The following is an 18,750-nucleotide window of genomic DNA, read 5'->3' on the forward strand; positions in this document are numbered from 1 at the left end:
CAGGCCTTGACCTTTCCTTTTTTCTTTTGTACACATTTTTATTTTATATATTTATTGTATGTATACTTTTACTATTTTTGTTTTCACAATTTCATCTCATCTGGTTGCGTCTTTCTGCTTACATTTGACAATTAGGGGCCTTACCTGTATTGCTTACCAGTATAAGGTTACCAGCCAAACTACCATGTTTTATGTACAATTTGTGAATGGTACCTTGCTCATTTCTGCTTAAGCAATATTTTCTGCTTAAGAAAGTATCTGAAATCTATCTAAAGAAATTGAAAAAAACGACCTTGTACCGTTTCATAATCTTACAGGTTCGTATGGCAACCGCTTTAGTCGGACGCCATCACGTGGGACAAGCAGACGTCGTCGTTCTGACCCAGTATCGACTCCAGAAGTTTCATATCGAGAAAGAGTTAGAAGCTGCGGGGCTGGAAGACGTCAAAGTTAGCACTGTCGTTAAGAGTCAAGGTAACCACTGAAATTTTGGTTCTGCATTTTAAAATAAAAAACTTTCTCCTAGCTTCAATTGTATTTTATAAAGTACTGTTTAAAGGGATGCTGCAGTGAATTAAAATAAAACAGTTAATTTTGCTGTCATTTATTTCTGATATATGTATTGAACATCAATAAAATGTGTTTTGTTTCTCACTTGCGTAATTAGCGAATAAGTAATGCCCCCCCTTTTGTGGATTGTTACCGCCCCCCTACCATCGACGTCACGTCGGGAATTCAAACATATCGTCGGCAAAAAGAGTCTGGTTCCTAACTACACGCGCCAGGCCACACAATGCACACGTCTCTATATGCACACAGCCAGGGGACCCGACGGCTCGGGTTCCTGACATGACGTCACATGAACGCTTCCTTTTAGGGGCGGGGTGGGTTCCCCTTATCTCTTGAAAACCACTTTTAAAATACTTGCGCATTAAATAAAAAATTGTAAAAAATATTTCAGGTTTAAAAAGTCATGTTTAATCGTTAAAATTTGTAAATTAACCACTGCAGCCACCCTTTAGTTCTTCTGTAGTTTTATGAAGTGACCTCTTGATAGTATTCGATTCCTGGTCGTGAGCAAGACACTTGACTATTATTACTTCTCTCAATCCAGGGGTAAATGGGTACCTGTGAGGGCAGAGATGGTTCTTGTGATTGATTTAGCCGAGTAGCACATGTATTTGTTGCACAGGCTGCATACTCCCCACCAGGGAGCTGAGATGGTTTAAGGAATGACTCAAGGCCCAGTGACCAGGGGTTATAATGTTGGAAGTGCTTTGAGACTATGAAAAAACTAACTATTATAATTATTATTATTATTATTATTATTATTATTATTATTATTATTATTATTATTAATATTATTATTAACACTACATTATTCCCAATGTTTCAGGAAACGAGTGGGATTACGTCATCTTGTCGACTGTCCGGTCCTTACCGAGGGTAGAGATTGACGAGAGACCGTCAGTGGCGTGGAAGAAACAAAACCTTGGATTCATCACCGATGAAAACCAGACCAATGTCGCCATTACACGGCCTAGGTTGGGTCTGATCATACTGGGTAGGTTGCAAGCTTTGGCCCGATATCAAAGAGCTTTTTTTCCCCCTTTTTTTTATGCAAGTCGCCAGACACACTAGGCCTGAATGGCCACTTCAAGGTCTGGGCTACAATTATTTTATTCCAGAGGCCGTTGCCAGCTACTCCTAGGGCTGAAACAGGGTTACCCCCTTTACATGTCCATACGGATGTAGGCTTGGGTATCATCAATCCAAAGCCTGGTTGGTAGAGCAGAAACCACTACCTCCCCAACTTTAAGTAGCAAGTGTCGCGACCGGGACTCGAACCCACACTCTGCTGGTCAAACACCAGAGATTAAATCCGGTGATCTTAACCGCTCGGCCATGAGCCATTGCTCGAAAAAGTCCGCCAATTATTAGCAGCAGTGAAATAAAGTGACACTTTATATATCACGGGATTAATTCTTATGTGTTTTATAAGAAACATTTTAAATTTTTGTCATGGTTCCTGACCATTAAAAGTAAAAGTTAAACTTGTTTTCGTTAGAGTGGGTGATACTCTTTGAAATGCCATTCACTCAAAAAATCTATTTTTTAATGTTTGGGGCCAAAAATCTGACATAGCATCTTTAATCTACTTCTTGTTCATTTCAGGCAACAAGTTTCTGCTCCAGACGGATCGTACTTGGAAAGACTTGACCAGATACTATTCCACGAAGGGAGCTCTGATGGATGCCACGAACTTCCTCCCAGCGTGAAAACCCTGGTGGGCTTGTGTGAAAAGTGCTCGCCTCACAATAAGGTGACCCTGGTTCGATACCCGGCCAGGGCCGTATGTTAGTTGAGTTGTGCGTTGGTTCTCTGCTGTGCCACAAGGGTTTTCCAGACCATCCGGTTTTCCTCTCTCGGGAAAAATGTTACACTTTTGATCTCTGACTGTGCTCCTCTGTGTTCATAATGGGTTGATGTGGCTGGCTGCCAACGGCGCCCTTGCATGCCTACTTCTCGAACACATTGTAGCCGCGTCCTTCGCAATTCAGCTCTTAGCTGCGAGTAAGGATGATTAGCATCTAAGATTATTATTATAACAAACTTGACGACTCCCTTTCATACCATGTTATTTTTTTCAGATACATGTAAAAGAAATGTAAAATAAGAATATTTTTAATATGACTGTCTGTAATGCTCACAGTTGTAAACCATTAGTGACTTTGTACAATAATGCAAATTTTGTGTACACAGTTTCCTGAATATTTTGTAAAATTTCATTATCTAAATAGATTTTAATTTGTTTGTAAACTGTACTATCAAAATGTATGTAGTTTGTATGTAAATTGTATTTTAAAGACAGTGGACACTATTGGTAATTGTCAAAGACCAGTCTTCTCACTTGGTGTATCTCAACATATGCATAACATAACAAACCTGTGAAAGTTTGAGCTCAATTGGTCGTCGGAGTTCTGAGATAACTATGAAAGAAAAAAACCCCCTTGTCACACGAAGTTGTGTGCTTTCAGATGCTTGATTTCGAGACCTCAAATTCTAAACTTGAGGTCTCGAAATCAAATTCGTGGAAAATTACTTCTTTCTCGAAAACTATGTCACTTCAGAGGAAGCCGTTTCTCACAATGTTTTATACTATCAACCTCTCCCCATTACTTGTTACCAAATGAACTTTTATGCTGATAATTATTTTGAGTAATTACCAATAGTGTCCACTGCCTTTAATAATTTGTAACTAATTTGTATTGTCTAAATAATTTGTATTTAAATTGTATTATCTTAATAATTTGTATGTAAATTGTATTATCTTAATAAGTTGTATGTACATGTAATTTGTATACAATGTGTAATGTCAACATTCCCCTATATAATAAGTATTATAGAATAATGTATGTATACATAAAAGGCTATATAATTTAAGTGGAATAAAAACTGTTTAGCAGTCTAAATATTTGAATTTATAACAGATTTATTTATACTGAATGAAAATAATGTAACTTGATTTATATATTTTTTATGATTAGTGCAGGCTGAAATAGTACAAAAACTGTTTCTATCTATATTTAGGTACACACCCAAGGTTTAGGAATATCTCAAACTACAAAAACTACATTTTGAAATGCTTTGACGGACGTAGGCCTAAAACTCACAATGTTGAAAAATCTTAGTGGTTTTTATTTGGTTATTTATTTTGTTATCAGATTTTGTAAAATCCAAAGTGTAACTGACCTGTGTGAATGGCTTTTCAGCATTTGGTGCGACTGCGAACTCAATTATTTTATTGGTATCTCTGCATTTTAGATTTTTTTCTTTCTTTTTTCAGAACCACCTTTGTGCCATGAATAAGAACTTACAATTAACTATAGGTTCCGGATAATTACTAATATTATAAGCTAAACAAATTGTCTGTATTAATGAATTTAAATAAGTAGATTTATATCGAAAGGGACGACTAGAAACTAGAGTTTCTAAATTTTATGTTGTATGCCTAATATTCTAAGCTCATAAGAACAGACTCGTTTGTATGTTGTAATTTTAGATTTAAAAAAATAAGGGAAGATTAGGGGGTTTATTTAAAATGTAGGCTTAACCGACCTTTTTTAGAAACCAAAAAAAATGGGCGGAAACTGACGATCGAGAGTCTTGATCAACACTTTTGGAGACACTGAAAGTTACTATTTTCATCAAAGTGTTGGTGTGTAAGTATTAAAAATGGGAATAATAATGGGGTGACATAAAATGCATGCATACAATGTGACTCCGAAGCTAACACAAGTCAAAACATGTGTGACATTGTTAAATACCTCAAATGTAAAGCTGTAACTTTCTTTATCTAAAATATATAAGCTATTTGTGGTGATTTTACATGTTATTGTAATAGCGCCCTCTCTTGGCAGACTTTAGACAGTTAAAACATGGCTACCTAGTTACAGACATGTAGCAGTTCATGAATAAATATAATCAAAGAATAATCCTTGCCATCCGTGTAATCTCAAATCAAAACATGGTGTCAGAAGTGAAGATTTCTCCTGTCAAGACAGTATAGCTGAAGATTGATAGAAGGTGAGCCATAAATCAGCCATAAAACTCAAGAATTGCCGATATAAAAAGACATAGAAAAAAAACGTTGTAACGTTTATTGTCGAACTGATCTCATACGTTGGGGGACGGGCTTTGCTCCTCCTGTTGTCTAGCTATTACAGGCTTTATAATAGGGGTATGTACCTGACAGAGATCTATAATACTCATCAATAAAAGGACAATCTTGAACACTAAAATGGCACATCTACCCCATCTATCACAACCTCCGGCATTGGATCTGACTGGCAACCTTGCCGAGAATTGGAAACGGTTCAAGCAGCGATATACATTGTATAATATAGCTTCAGAATTAACTGAGAAAGATGATAAGACTCAGACATCAACTCTCCTTCATATCATAGGGGAGGCAGCCCTCGACATCTACAACACATTTATTTTTGAATCGGAAGATGATAGTATGAAACAAGATGTTGTGCTAAAGAAGTTTGAGGAATACTGCATGCCGAAGCGCAATATCACATTTGAACGCCACAGATTCTTTACCAGAGATCAGCAACCAGGAGAAACCATTGATCAGTATGCTACGGAACTCCGTACCCGCAGTAAATCTTGTGAATTCGGCGAGCTTAAAGATTCGCTAATCAGAGATCGCATCATTTGTGGAATTCCAGAGGATAGCTTAAGAGAGAGACTCTTAAGGGGAGATAACCTCACTCTGGAAAAAGTCATGCAGCTATGCAGAGCAGCAGAAACCACAAAGCTACAAGCAAAAGAGCTAGCTCCATCCGGCAAGCCAGTAGTAGATGCAGTACGAGCAAAAGATCGAAGATCGAATGGCAAAGGAAATTTCTCCAAAAAGTCTCCACATGCTTCGAATAAGGGTAACAAGACATGTTATCGATGTGCCCAAACACACGAGTATGGTGCATGCCCTGCTCATGGAAAAACGTGCACAAAATGTGGAAAAATAAATCACTTTGCAAAAGCCTGCAAGGGTGCACAAAGCTCTCCGTACAGACAGAAAAATGTACACAACATCACTGAAACTCCAGAAGATATGGAAGAATTCTTTGTGGATGTGATAGACGGTGATTCAGGCAACGATGAATGGAAACTTCAACTCCATACACATGGTATAAAAGTAAACTACAAGTTAGATACAGGGGCTCAAGCAAATCTCCTTCCTGAAAAGCTGTTTCAACAAATGAAACCACAGCCAAAGCTTCACGCAGCAAAAGTAAAGGCTACAGGATATTCGGGAGTAGACATACCCATCACCGGCAAATGTATGGTGAAAGTGCAACACAAAAGTAAGAACTACTTCATTGCATTTCTAGTCACACCAGGTAATCATCAGCCATTGTTAGGGTTGCAAGCTTGTGAGAAGATGAACCTCATAAAAAGAGTACTAAACATCACTAAAACACCCCTCGAAGTAGAAGATTTTGCAGATGTGTTCACCGGGTTAGGATGCCTACCTGGAACACACCACATCACAACAAGTGAAGATGCCATACCTGTCCAGCATGCATGTAGGAAAGTGCCTTTTCCTCTACAGGGAAAGCTCAAAGAAGAGCTGGACAAAATGGAGCAAATGCAGGTGATCACAAAGATAGACCAACCAACAGATTGGGTGTCGTCACTCTGCGTCGTTGACAAGAAAAACGGCAAGCTCCGAGTGTGTCTGGACCCACGAGATCTAAACCGGGCAATCAAGAGACAGCACTACAAATTGCCATCTCGTGCTGAAATTACAGCACACTTTGCAGGAGCAAAATTCTTCAGTAAACTTGATGCCTCAAGCGGATTTTGGCAAATCAAATTAGATGATGCCAGCTCAGAACTTTGCACGTTCATCACACCGTTTGGAAGGTATCGTTTCCTTCGTCTTCCCTTTGGCATCAGCAGTGCACCAGAGGTATACCACAAAATCATCCATGATCTCTTTTCTGAAGTGCCAGGGGTCAACACAATGATGGATGATATCATCGTTTGGGGTTCAACTCGCGAAGAGCATGACCAGAATCTCCGACAAGTACTAGAGATAGCAGAGCGTAATAATCTCAAACTGAACCGAGAAAAGTGTGAGTTTGGGGTGAGAAAATTGACCTTCATTGGAGATGTCATCAGCGACCAAGGAGTCTTGCCTGATCCCAAAAAGGTCTCTGCTATCCTCAACATGCAGAAACCTCAAAATAAGAATGATGTACAAAGATTCATGGGGATGATCAACTACATGGGCAAATTCATTCCAGATCTATCTACCAAGTCAGCACCACTACGCAGCTTGCTTGACCAGAAGAATCAATGGATGTGGCTTGAAGCACAGGAAAAGGCGTGGCAAGAACTGAAAGTTATACTGACAACAGCGCCAGTGCTCAGGTTCTATGACCCCAAAAAGCCCATCAAGCTATCAGCTGATGCATCAAAGAATGGGCTCGGTGCAGTTCTACTACAACAGTATGATAATGAATGGGCACCAGTGGCGTATGCATCCAGAGCCATGACAGCGGCCGAGACAAGATACGCCCAAATTGAAAAGGAACTGTTAGCCATAACCTATGCATGTGAACGCTTTCACCAGTACATCTACGGACAACAAATAGAAGTGGAAACTGACCATAAACCACTCATTCCGTTGTTCACTAAACCACTGTGTGATTGTCCATTAAGAGTACAACGCATGCTCATCAGAGTACAACGCTACGACTTGAAAGTGTCTTACACACCGGGTAAATTCATGTATACCGCTGACACACTTTCAAGGGCAGTCGATCCTCATGCAGATAAAGACAGCTCCAAAGAGGATGACATTCAAGCCTATGTCAATACAATATTGACCAACATGCCAGTGTCCTCTAACAGGAAGAAAGAAATCGCCCTGGAGACAAAACGCGATGAAACCCTCAAGACACTGAGCACAATCATCAATGAAGGTTGGCCCGACGTGAAGAGCAAATGTCCAGTTGCAATCAGCGATTACTGGAACGCACGTGATGAACTTTCACAAGCAGACGACATGTTGTTCAAGGGAACTAAAATAATCATCCCAACATCAATGCGCCGAAACATGCTTGAGAAAATCCATGAAGGTCACCTCGGCATTGAGAAATGTAAACGTAGAGCCAGAGAAGTGATGTATTGGCCTCGCATCAACCAAGATGTAGCTGACATGGTAAAAAATTGCAACTCATGTCAAACATACCAGCCAAAGCAGACGGCAGAAACACTCCAGCCGCACCCTACTCCCGACCGCCCATGGCAAAAGGTAGGAGCAGATTTGTTCACACTCAACAGTAAGAACTATATAGTCATTGTCGACTACTTCTCACAATTTGTAGAAATTTGCACATTGACAAGCACAACCAGCGGCACAGTGATTAACAACTTGAAGTCTGTGTTTTCGCGACAGGGAACTCCACATGAAATGTTCACCGACAATGGACCCCAGTTTTCCAGTGCTGAATTCAAACGCTTTTCAGCAGATTGGGACTTCACACACACCACATCGAGTCCCCACTATCCTCAGTCAAATGGATTGGTGGAAAATGCTGTGAAAATTGTCAAGAACATGATCCGCAAAACAGTTAACAGTGGCCAAGACATCTATAGAGCTTTGCAGATTTATCGCAGTACACCACTTGAGTGCGGGAAATCCCCAGCAGAGCTGCTGTACAACAGAAGAATTCGTTCCAATCTTCCCATGGTGGACAGCTTGCTTGGTTTTAAACATCTGGACAGTAAAGCATTCAAGCAAAGAAAGGACGCACAAAAGGAAAAACAAAAGGGTGGATCCCGTGACCTTCCTCTACTTCAAGTAGGAGATACCGTGAGGCTGCTGGATACGACTAAGAATATGTGGTCTCAGGGCGGAGTAGTTACAGTCGCATTGCCAAACCGTTCATATCAAGTAGATACAGGCAATGGCACGAGACGTCGTAATAGGCGGCACTTGAGAGTTGCTTCACAACCGCCACAGCAGTGTGACTTCATCGAGCCATCATCCAAAGAACAGGATTTCGAAACAACCATGACCGCAACAGCAGTTGAGCCGAACAACAACGACATCACTCAACCAACAGCTACTATGACCAGGAGCGGACGAGTTGTTAAGCCACCGATAAGACTTGATCTATAAATCGCGAGACTTGCCAAACCTTACTTACAGTCACAGTTAAACTTAGCGTTAATTAGTTTACAGCGTTCATGAGTTTACAGCGTTAATGAGTTTACAGCATTATCTTCAAGTTCTTAAATTTAAAGTTTTCTTGAGGCAATTTAGTTGTTTTTATAAACACCAGTCTTCGAGAATTAACACTGAACTTTTCCGCATCGTCTTCATAACACTACCGCATCGCGATACGCGTATCAACTGGAATGTGAACTTTGAACTATATACATGTACACTGTCAGGACAATAACTTCATATTATGAACTTCTTTATTTAAAGAAAGGAAGATGTGGTGATTTTACATGTTATTGTAATAGCGCCCTCTCTTGGCAGACTTTAGACAGTTAAAACATGGCTACCTAGTTACAGACATGTAGCAGTTCATGAATAAATATAATCAAAGAATAATCCTTGCCATCCGTGTAATCTCAAATCAAAACACTATTCACAATTTAAAACATCCGTTTCGGCTAAATTTACATCTTGACATTCCATTTGTAAACTTTCCATTTGTGTGTATATTAACGTTACTTGATTAGGTGATGTACATGTTTTACATAATATCTGTACTTAGGCTACATAGGAGGGTTAATAAAGTCAAAATGAATACATAAATGTACTAGTGTGTTTTTCTTTTTTAAGTGCTCAGTAATTTGGGGAGTGAGTTGAGAGAAAGAAAACACATTGACATTTTCCCCTCCCCCACCAGCCGGGTCCCTTGCCACGTGCGCACCCGGTTCTTTCCAGAGGCGCGCCAACATTCAAGACTATGCAAGCCATGCCCTTCTGGTAGAATTATTACAGTGTCAAATAAAACAAAGAACAGATTCATTCCATGGTGTTGAGAAAATCAGTTGTTGAAAATCTAGGGTTTCGGGAAGTTATCATACATCACAAATTAAATGAGCAATGCCTTTTGTATGTCTGTGTCCTTTGTTTAAGTCTGATGATTTCCATTTGACCCTTCATTTTTGCATATTTCGATCAAGTTAAACAGTGACGGTCGTTAACGGCCTTTGCCGGCCTTTATCAATTGTGGCTGCACGTGAAATTGGCTTTTGTTTGGGTCTGAATTTGGTACCGGTATTCACTATGGGGCGCCGTTTACACAACACAGAAATCAACATGACAGCTCTGGAAGGGCGGCCTTAACATTGGTTTGAAAGCCTGCTTTGTGATGAATGCCCCCAGAAACGTGGACGATTATTTACGTCTTGGTAGAAGGCTAATTGTAAGTATAATTTTGTACCTCCTTAGTTAGCCTAAGAAGATTTAACTTTCTTTGGATGAGAAAAGTGCTGCAACATTGAATATGTGATGTCATGAATTGCATTAACCATAACACTTAAAAAAAACACTGTGCCCTGTGATGAGCAGACGTCCTAATTTTTCTAAGGTTAGTAGGTCATCAGTAAAATCATGGTAAAATGTTGGGAGTTCTATTTTCCCTACTTAGGGGTGTGTGTCTAAAAATCCCGACAAATAACACTGAATGATAGGTATACAGCGCCCTCGTGCCACTTTCTTGTTGCCTGCAACGGAGGAGTCCAACCTGGCTCATGGCTGGGCTAACACTAAAAGTAATACAGCACCCCAGTTACTGGATCTAACAGTAACATCTTACTTTAGTCATTAGTTTGTCGTGAACTAGTGTAGGACCCCTCCCTCACCCCACCCCTGCTCAGGATACTCCTACCTAGAACTAATTCGGTCTCGTCCGATAATAGCGGACGAAACCGAAATAGTTGTAGGAGTATGCTCAGGACAGGACCCTTTTCCCCATTCTTTCCCTCATAGTCATACCTCCTCTCTGTTTCCCCAGATCTAGCTTTAATAAAGAAATACATTTGATCGGGCCTTGCATTTGAAATAACCCACTGCAAGGTCTGCACCCACAGCAAATACCATTGTGCTCTGTGCTTTTGCTGTGGTGCCCTCTGCAACGGTTCTGATACAAACTTAAGTTTTCCCCATTAAAGTGCCCCTTTATACCAGTGATAAATTGCTGTGCCCCTTCAAGAGCGAAGTTCAAAGCCTGTATACACTTGTTCACCTTCCCTCAGGAACGCAACAACCAGGGCGTGGCAAAAATGAGCGGGAGATGTTCCAGCATCAGACTGGGTGAAACTGTCTTCCCGTTATGGGCAGCCTCCAAGGAGATCTACTCCTCATCAAGTGCCAAATATTCCAAGTTCAAGTTGTCTCACGCCGACTTTGCTGAACATCTCCTGAGATTCCATATTGAGAATAGTTGTAGCCTCTGCTGTGCAGAGTCCTACATTGGGTGAGTATTACCTAGGTGTAATATTCGGGAATAACTGGAGAGTATTCGAGACAAGATGTCTGCCTTCATGAGCATGTTTAGATGTGCTTTAATATCAACACTTGAGGGCGCTATAACAATAGTGCGGAGGCATTATCCTACACTAGGTGCTTTTTTTCTCTTTTTTATCCTTCATCTCTTGTTATGACTTATACCTTCTTGTTCCGTTCTAGCTCGTTAAAGGGACACATTGCCTTGAATAGGGCGAGTTGGTCTATGAAAAGCGTTTGAAACCGTTTGTTATAATAAATGCATGTGGTTAGAAAATGTTTAAATAGTAGAGTTTAACCAGTCACACAAATATTGCCTTGAAATTGCATGTTTTTGTCCTTAAATGTCGTGAACTAACACGGCACGCTACTTTGTGGAGCAGATTTTTTTACTCCACAATACCGCCGACCATGTAAGTTCACAAAATAAATAAAAGAATTGTGCAATTTCATAAAGGTTTACACACGCTGATAGAATAACCCACATCTCTGCCACGATTAGAGACGGCTGACGCCCGACTACTCCACATTTACTTGTGGCCATAGTCGGAGAGCAATAGTCTCGCAGAGGCCAGCATTCTCACGAGAACATTGCTAGTGTCGCTAGATTCACAGAGAAAGTCGGTCACACATTTTAATGACTAGTCCACAAAGTCTTTATCTCTAGTCCTGAAGCAAACACCTTTAAAGGGACGATTGTTAATTTTTGATATTTAACAGGAAGTATCGCAACATTGGCATTCAGACAGAGGACGAATCATCATACGACCAGCATCAAACCAAAGACACCACTGACCCAAAGCAAACATGGAATGAAAAACCTGCCAAGTTACATTTTGGTATGGAAATGTTTTGTTTCTTGTTCTTTTTTTTTTTTTGGGGGGGGGGTGGGGTTGGAGTGCTAATGCTAGGGGGGAGTGTAAGTATCTTTCATTTCAGAAGGCCTTAAGAAATCTTGTTGAATACAAGTTATATGATTTGGGAACAGATAATAGAATCTGTGTCAAATGGAATTGATAGAAGGCCTGACAAAATTTGATGCAAAATTGATTCGACTTTTAAGGAATTTGACTTTTGCTAAATTTGTTGTTTTTTAATTTCCAGATCATGCCTACTTTACAATGGATACAACACGAATGAAGAACAATAAAAAGCCATCACGGAAACGTTGTCTCTCGTTGTTTCCATTCCAAGATGTCCCGTAAGTTACTTTTCCATCCCTAAATACTAAGATTTGCATCTCCTAATTTTATTGAAATACAGTTGTTCACATTTGTTGCTAAATTAGGAAGATAGTGCTTTCTGCTCTACCGGCTAGGCTTCTGAGGGATGATATCCAAGCCTACATCGGTATGGAATGTAAAGGGGGCAACCCCATTTCAGCCCCAGGAGTGGTTGGCAATGGCCCCTGGAAATAAATAGTTGTAGCCCAGACCTTGAAGTGGCCGTCAGGCCTTGTGTGTCTGGCGACTTGCATAAACAAAATTTAAAAAATAAAAATAATTACTTACTGCCCGGCATACTTGAGTTGTGTCCTTTTTTTCTTGTCTGGACACAAATTGATACCTTGTTATCACTTTTCTTTGCAGACCTGATACAAATGATGATGGGAGGGATGTTTCTGGGGACGAGGATGATGACACGACAGTCACGGCATCTGAACGAGGATCAGAAGAGGACATCAGCCTGTTTCCAATGAAGTATAACGCAACTTCCTACTATATTTTTCATAGTTGGTTTTGGTTTTTGCTAAATGGGTCAATGTAGCTGAACAGATTTTGCCTTGGTCAAAGAAATATATGATTTGACATCATCAAAGGGTGGATTCGTTTAGTTTCCCTGAGTCTTCCCAGAGTCAGCCAAGAGCCCCATTTCATAAAGCTGTTAAGCAGAAAAAACTGCTTGACATTTTCTTAGCTTAGCAATAATGGAGTGGGACACCAGCCACAACAATTCAAACTTAATGTAATTTGGACTGGTAACCTGTTTCTGCTACGTAATACTTTTTTATGCTGAGCAAGTTTTTGTGCAGGGTTGTGATTTGTATTGTGACATCACACTTTACTAAGCAACTACTATTGATTTGCAGTTAAAATCAATCTTGGCTCTTTGTGAACTCAGCCCCACTACCCTGCTCATGAAGTGAGGTAGTGGAGGCAGCAGAACTGTGTTTTTGACCTCACAAAAGATGATGATGTACAGCGATGTTAAAACAGTTTTTCGTCAGATTTGTACCTTAAGCATCGTAGGTAAACTCATCAAAGTCATCACTTAATTGGAAAACAAAAGCAGTGGCGGCTAACTATAAAAAAACAATATTTTTTATTGATTCTTGATTTCAGCTTTTCCAAGTTCGTTCCCGATGAGGAGAAAATGGTGTCGCAGTGTGCAGAGGACGATCTTGTGAGACAAGAAGAGAGAAGAGTCCAGAAGCAGAGGGATTCTGTAGAAGGCATCATCTCTAAGATCAAGCAGAAGATACTAGGGGAGGAGGTGATTGGAGACAAGAGGGGTGTCTGCGACGCTGTTGCGGCTGGAAGCGAGGGCGAGGCCACAGCGGACAATGTCTGTGTTCTCAGTAAGATGAAGACAGGCATCATCCGGGAAGAAGATGAGGAAGATTTCATCACGGCGCTGTACACCATGGCGGCTGGCAACGACGTCCAGTGTCTTGCGAAGATGACCAATCAACCGCAGATGTACCCCGCCCAGGGCGTTGTCAAGACCATCACCCAAGATGTTGGCATCTCGGAGAGTAAAACAATGGATACGATAGGAGAATGCCAGATGATGAAAGTGAAGACGAACTCTCGGAGCTCTGTGGATGTGGTTTGCAAAGAGGAGGGATGTAAGCAGCTGAGAGAGGGCGGGGCTGGAAGAAGTCGGACTAAGATGGCGAAAGTTTCAATTGGTTTGACTAGTTTGCCCTCAATGGACAGAAGACAGGTAAAGACAAATCTGGTGTCACGTATATCAGTGTTTGCCCTAATTACTAGGACCCCGATCAAGTTATGCCCAGAGTACTTTTTTGTCAGTGCACCACTGGTGTCTCCAAACAATGATGTTGATGCAAGTACGCAAGAATCTGCTGTGGTGCGAGTTCATGACTGTGCCTTATGCATATGCGAGTAAAAAGCGACTGAGTAATGGCGGAAAACACTGATACTGGACATGAAATTGAACTGAGGGGGATTGATTTGTACAATCCCGCAACTCATAATTGGATGGGGATATGTTGTTGACTTTAAAGCCCTTTTCACACTTCTCTATCCCCGGGGTTGCCCTCGGGGAATAACGGCTGGCCCGTCAGCAAATGAACATACCCCAGGGAATAGCCACCCCTGCTCCAAAGTAGGGTGAGAGTTAAAACCCTGGGGTATTCTTGAAATGTGCAGCTGTAACCCTGTGGAATTAGAACCTAGCTGGGACAGTGTGAAAGTGTGGCGGGGTAACCCTGGGGTAAAAACACTCCTGGTGCCTCGCTTAGGCTGTATTCATCGGGGATAGGGCTCTTGTGTCTAGGAATATGGGATAGAGTGTATTGCGAACCATTGGGCAATAAATAAACTAGTTACCAATGTAATTATGTGAAATCTCAAGCATGAGACTGTCCATGATCTATTTTCCTCAATGTTTGTGTAATATGTGTCTCAAACCTTAAAGATATTGCCAACTAAAAGACTAACAAAATAAGCTTATGCCATGTTTTCTTGTGGGGTTGAAAATGCAACAACAACTGTGAACGCTTGATGTACTCTGAAAGGCTTTGAGTATCAGAAACCAGGCTTTTAATTCCTGTGTTTTTTTCTCAACAGCTAATGAAAACTCAAAGAATTTTAAGAAGAAAGGCGAAGAAAAAAGTGTTGGAGACCAAAAAGGAAAAGAAGAAACCAATCCCCAAAGTTCCTGAGCAGAAAATATACCGGTAAGAGTTTTATATATTGCTTTCGTATATTTCATCTATCTAAAAACTAACACGTTTGTTTAATTTATCATAGTTATGTACCTCTAATATTTCAATTAAGGATGCCTCCAAAATATTCTGCCATTGAAAAATTAACCCCACCCATGTAAACAATCTTGCCTGCCAAGAAATTCTATGAAATTCTCAAGGTCACCCTTTTTGTATGGCAGGTCTTGAACTTCACTCTTGACGGGGCAGGGCAATTATCTTCTGGGGCATTTCGCGGAGGAATCTGTTGATTTGTACTTGAACTTTGCAAAGGGCACCACAGCAAAAGCACAGGGCACCACAGCAACTGCTGTGGGTGTCGTAGGTTATTTCAAGGCCGGTGTGGTGACATAGTCCATTTGAGAATGGGTCTGACGGCAGTAGCTTTGTGACTAACTGTTCCTAGATGCTGATGTTAGAAATATGATTTTAAAAGCGGTTAGAATTTGAAAATTTGCATGGTGAAAGTATACTTAGTTGAGGTTTATGGTAACACCGTGTGAAAATCTCCTTTGAGTTGTTTAAGAACCGGTGGTTGACAACTCTGCCGCCTGTTCTTTTTAGAACACACACTAACCGAAAGAGATTTCCACACGTGTTATTACCGCAAGCCTCACCTAATTAATGTTAAACTGCTGTAAATTGATATAGAGAGAAAGTTAACAGGAAGTTGTACTTTTATTTCATCAGCCCACATCCAAGATTAGATGTCCAGCTTGCCAAGCTTCCAAAGATGTATGAGTGCAAGACATGTTTCATCCAGCTCCCTGAAGTGGATTTGATGAGATCCCATGATGCTGCAGCCCATCCTAAGGAAACCGCATCACGAGGGAGACACCAAATGCCTGATGCAGTTACTGCAAGCAGTCTCTTTCCTGTGTTGGAATTTAAACGAATCGCCACCGAACTCCGCCAGTGCAAAGAGTGTAAAGAGTATGTGGACAACATCAAGGTCCACCGGCGGGTCCACTGGGTGAAGAGATTCGTATGCGACATATGCGGCAAAGGGTTCGTCTTTAAATCCATTCTAAGGAAACATCAGATGTATCACAATGCCCAGTGGAGGTTGTTCAAGACACACAAGTGCAGCGTGTGCGGCAAAGCTTACATTGATAAAACCTCTCTAAACGCTCATGTACTGTCGTCTCACAACCGGGGAGAGAAGTGTTTCATCTGCGAGCAGTGCGGGAAACAGTTTGCCCGGAAGAAGTCGCTTGCGGTTCACAGCGATACCCACTTGAAGGAAAAACCCTTTAGGTGTTTCGAGTGCGGGCGCGGTTTCACCCAGAAGAACAATATGAAGCTGCACATGAGGACTCACACTGGGGTGAAGCCGTATCGATGCAACTCCTGTAGTAAGGATTTCCGTCACAAAGTAAGTCTGAAGACACACCAGAAGAAAGCTCATGGCATCGACTGGTGGAAGGAGAGAGAACGAGAAAAATCCGACTCCGAAGTTTTGAATCTTGGATCTCAGCAGCCTGAGCAACAAAAATAGTTGTGTAATGTAAAGTGTGATCATATTTATTTGTTTGATCCAGAGCCGACTCTAGTATAAATAAAACAAATTTAAATGTCTGAAATATCAACCGGAGAATCATGACGGATTTAGACGGAAAGCTGGGGATTGCTCATTCTTCATAGCTGCCCCTCGCCTATGGAATGAGCTCCCCGCGGGTCTGCGAGAGTCGATCTCGTTTTCTGTATTCAAAAGCGTCCTCAAGGCATTTCTGTTTCCCCACCCATCCTAGTTTGTTTGTTTTTCTTTCGTTGTCATAGTCTCATGTAAAGCGCTCTGTTCTCCGTAGAGCGCTATATAAATGCTTCATATTATTATTATTATTATTATTATGACTTGTGCCCTTTGGCAAGGCACTTGACCATGATTGTTTTGCAAAAAGTTGTTGGGAAGGTATTGCATTCTGCTCTACCAGCCAGGCTCCTTGTGGATGTCTACATCCTTACGGACTGTTAAGGAAGGGGTAACCCTGTTTCGGCCCAAGGAATAGGTGGCAACGTGCCCCAGGTGGCAACGTGCCCCAGGTGGCAACGTGCCCCTGGTGGCAATTGATTTGGGACAATAGCCCAAATCAGTAAAGTGTAGCCCTCACCTTCAAGTGGCCTTGTGATGTTAGGCGATTTCTCATTTTGTTTTTGGTTAAAAGCAACCAAAATTATATTAAGTTATCATTGTTGTGACTAATGCCCCACTCATTGTTCCGTAGCAAAGAAGTTTGTCGGGCAGTATTTCCTGCTAAGCAGCTTTATGAAATTGGGCCCAAATGAGGAACATTTTCAATGAATACTTTTACTGTCAAGTACTGTGGAGTTATCTTATATTCGTGGACCAAAGTTTGCTATTACATAATAATCTAAGATATATTTAGGTTGTGGTAGAATTAGTATCTCATATTAAATTAATTGACAAATTTAAAGTGTTTACTATAAGTACACCTGCCAGTTGTGATGATATGCATAATTTTGACTAACACGGTCGGCCATTTATGGGAGTCAAATATTTGACTCCCATAAAAGGCTGACCGGGTTAGTTCGCGTCTGATCCAAGGCAACGTGTTCCTTTAATCAAGCTGCACAGCACAATAAAGTAAAGTAACTAAGCAGCTTAAATAAATTAACTCAGCTTAGCGGCTTAAACATAAATAAGCGCATTGATGCCATTGCTTATGTGCTATAAATATTGCCTATTATTATTATTAATAATATTATTACATTATTATTACCATTAAATGTAAGAGCTATTTGACAGATCTCAACAAACTGTGTGTAAGATCAAAAATGTGAAAGTTTATTGTATTTTTTAAACATGTTTATGAATATTAAAGTGCAAATATTATTGTTTATAGTTAAAATATTTAAATCCATTCATTACCATTCAAAGAAAAACATCTCATTATATTTATAAACAAACAAACAAAATTACTTAAGTTTACTTTCAGATTCAGTTTTTAACCTTTTATATTTTTCCGAAGATATTTTATTATTCCATTTATGGATTTTTTTCTTTTGGATTTAAAGGCAGTGGACACTATTGGTAATTACTCAAAATAATTATTATCACAAAACTTTACTTGTTATCGAGTAATGGAGAGCTGTTGATAGTATAAAACATTGTGAGAAATGACTCCCTCTGAAGTGAAGTAGTTTTCAAGAAAGAAGTAATCATCCGCGAATTTGATTTTGAGACCTCAGATTTAGAATTTGAGGTCTCGAAATCAAGCATCTGAAAGCACACAACATCGTGTGACATGGGTGTTTTTTTTTCCATTGATATCTCGCAAGATCAATGACCGATTGAGCTCAAATTTTCACAGGTTGTTATTTTAAGCATATGTTGAGATACACCAACTGTGAAGGCTAGTCTTTGACAATTACCAATAGTGTCCACTGCCTTTAAATACAAGTTTACTTGCAGTTGTTTTACATGGCATCCAGTCAATTTAATAATCAATTTTTTGAGTTTTTTTTTTTCAATCTCTGAAGAAAAGTAAACTATAACAGCAAAGACCATTAAATAATATACCATGTGAATGTTTCTGTTTATACTTTTAGCTTGTGAGCTTTGTAACATTGTGAATAAAAAGGCAACAGTAAATACTGTAAGAACCCTTGTATTATTTCCAATATTTATGGCAGGTGTCGCATGCAATTGTGTCCTCTATGCAATACTATCCTGAGGACATTATTACATATATGCAATTATGTCCGCCGGACGGTTTTGCATATGCAA

General features: G+C 40.3%; 3 protein-coding genes across 7 annotated transcripts in view; all 3 read left to right on the forward strand.

The window, feature by feature from the left end:
- The window catches only part of LOC117291177 (helicase with zinc finger domain 2-like), a 29,526-nt gene extending 26,600 nt beyond the window's left edge, over positions 1-2,926 (forward strand). For all 4 annotated transcript variants that reach the window (XM_033772752.1, XM_033772754.1, XM_033772755.1 and 1 more), the window contains 3 exons: positions 318-474; positions 1,397-1,564; positions 2,176-2,926. In XM_033772752.1, coding sequence (XP_033628643.1) covers positions 318-474; positions 1,397-1,564; positions 2,176-2,279 — 429 coding nt within the window. In that variant the 3' untranslated portion in view covers positions 2,280-2,926. The remainder of the gene's footprint in view (positions 1-317; positions 475-1,396; positions 1,565-2,175) is intronic.
- Positions 2,927-4,801: 1,875 nt separating this feature from the next.
- Positions 4,802-8,704, forward strand: LOC117291420 (uncharacterized protein K02A2.6-like). Its single transcript, XM_033773074.1, has one exon. It carries the CDS (start codon positions 4,802-4,804, stop codon positions 8,702-8,704), a length of 3,903 nt encoding a protein of 1,300 aa, XP_033628965.1.
- Positions 8,705-9,803: 1,099 nt separating this feature from the next.
- Positions 9,804-16,974, forward strand: LOC117291116 (zinc finger protein 568-like). 2 transcript variants are annotated; one of them, XM_033772650.1, is made up of 8 exons: positions 9,804-9,968; positions 10,801-11,021; positions 11,771-11,889; positions 12,155-12,251; positions 12,640-12,750; positions 13,393-13,996; positions 14,866-14,975; positions 15,693-16,974. In XM_033772650.1, exons 1-8 carry the CDS (start codon positions 9,915-9,917, stop codon positions 16,498-16,500), a joined length of 2,124 nt encoding a protein of 707 aa, XP_033628541.1. In that variant the 5' UTR covers positions 9,804-9,914; the 3' UTR covers positions 16,501-16,974. The 2 variants fall into 2 exon arrangements, with proteins under 2 accessions (XP_033628541.1, XP_033628542.1); XM_033772651.1 differs by lacking the exon at positions 9,804-9,968 and adding an exon at positions 10,071-10,133.
- Positions 16,975-18,750: the final 1,776 nt, after the last annotated feature.

The sequence above is a fragment of the Asterias rubens genome, chromosome 6 (assembly GCF_902459465.1).
Source record: "Asterias rubens chromosome 6, eAstRub1.3, whole genome shotgun sequence".
In the NCBI taxonomy this organism is placed as follows: Eukaryota; Metazoa; Echinodermata; class Asteroidea; order Forcipulatida; family Asteriidae; genus Asterias; species Asterias rubens.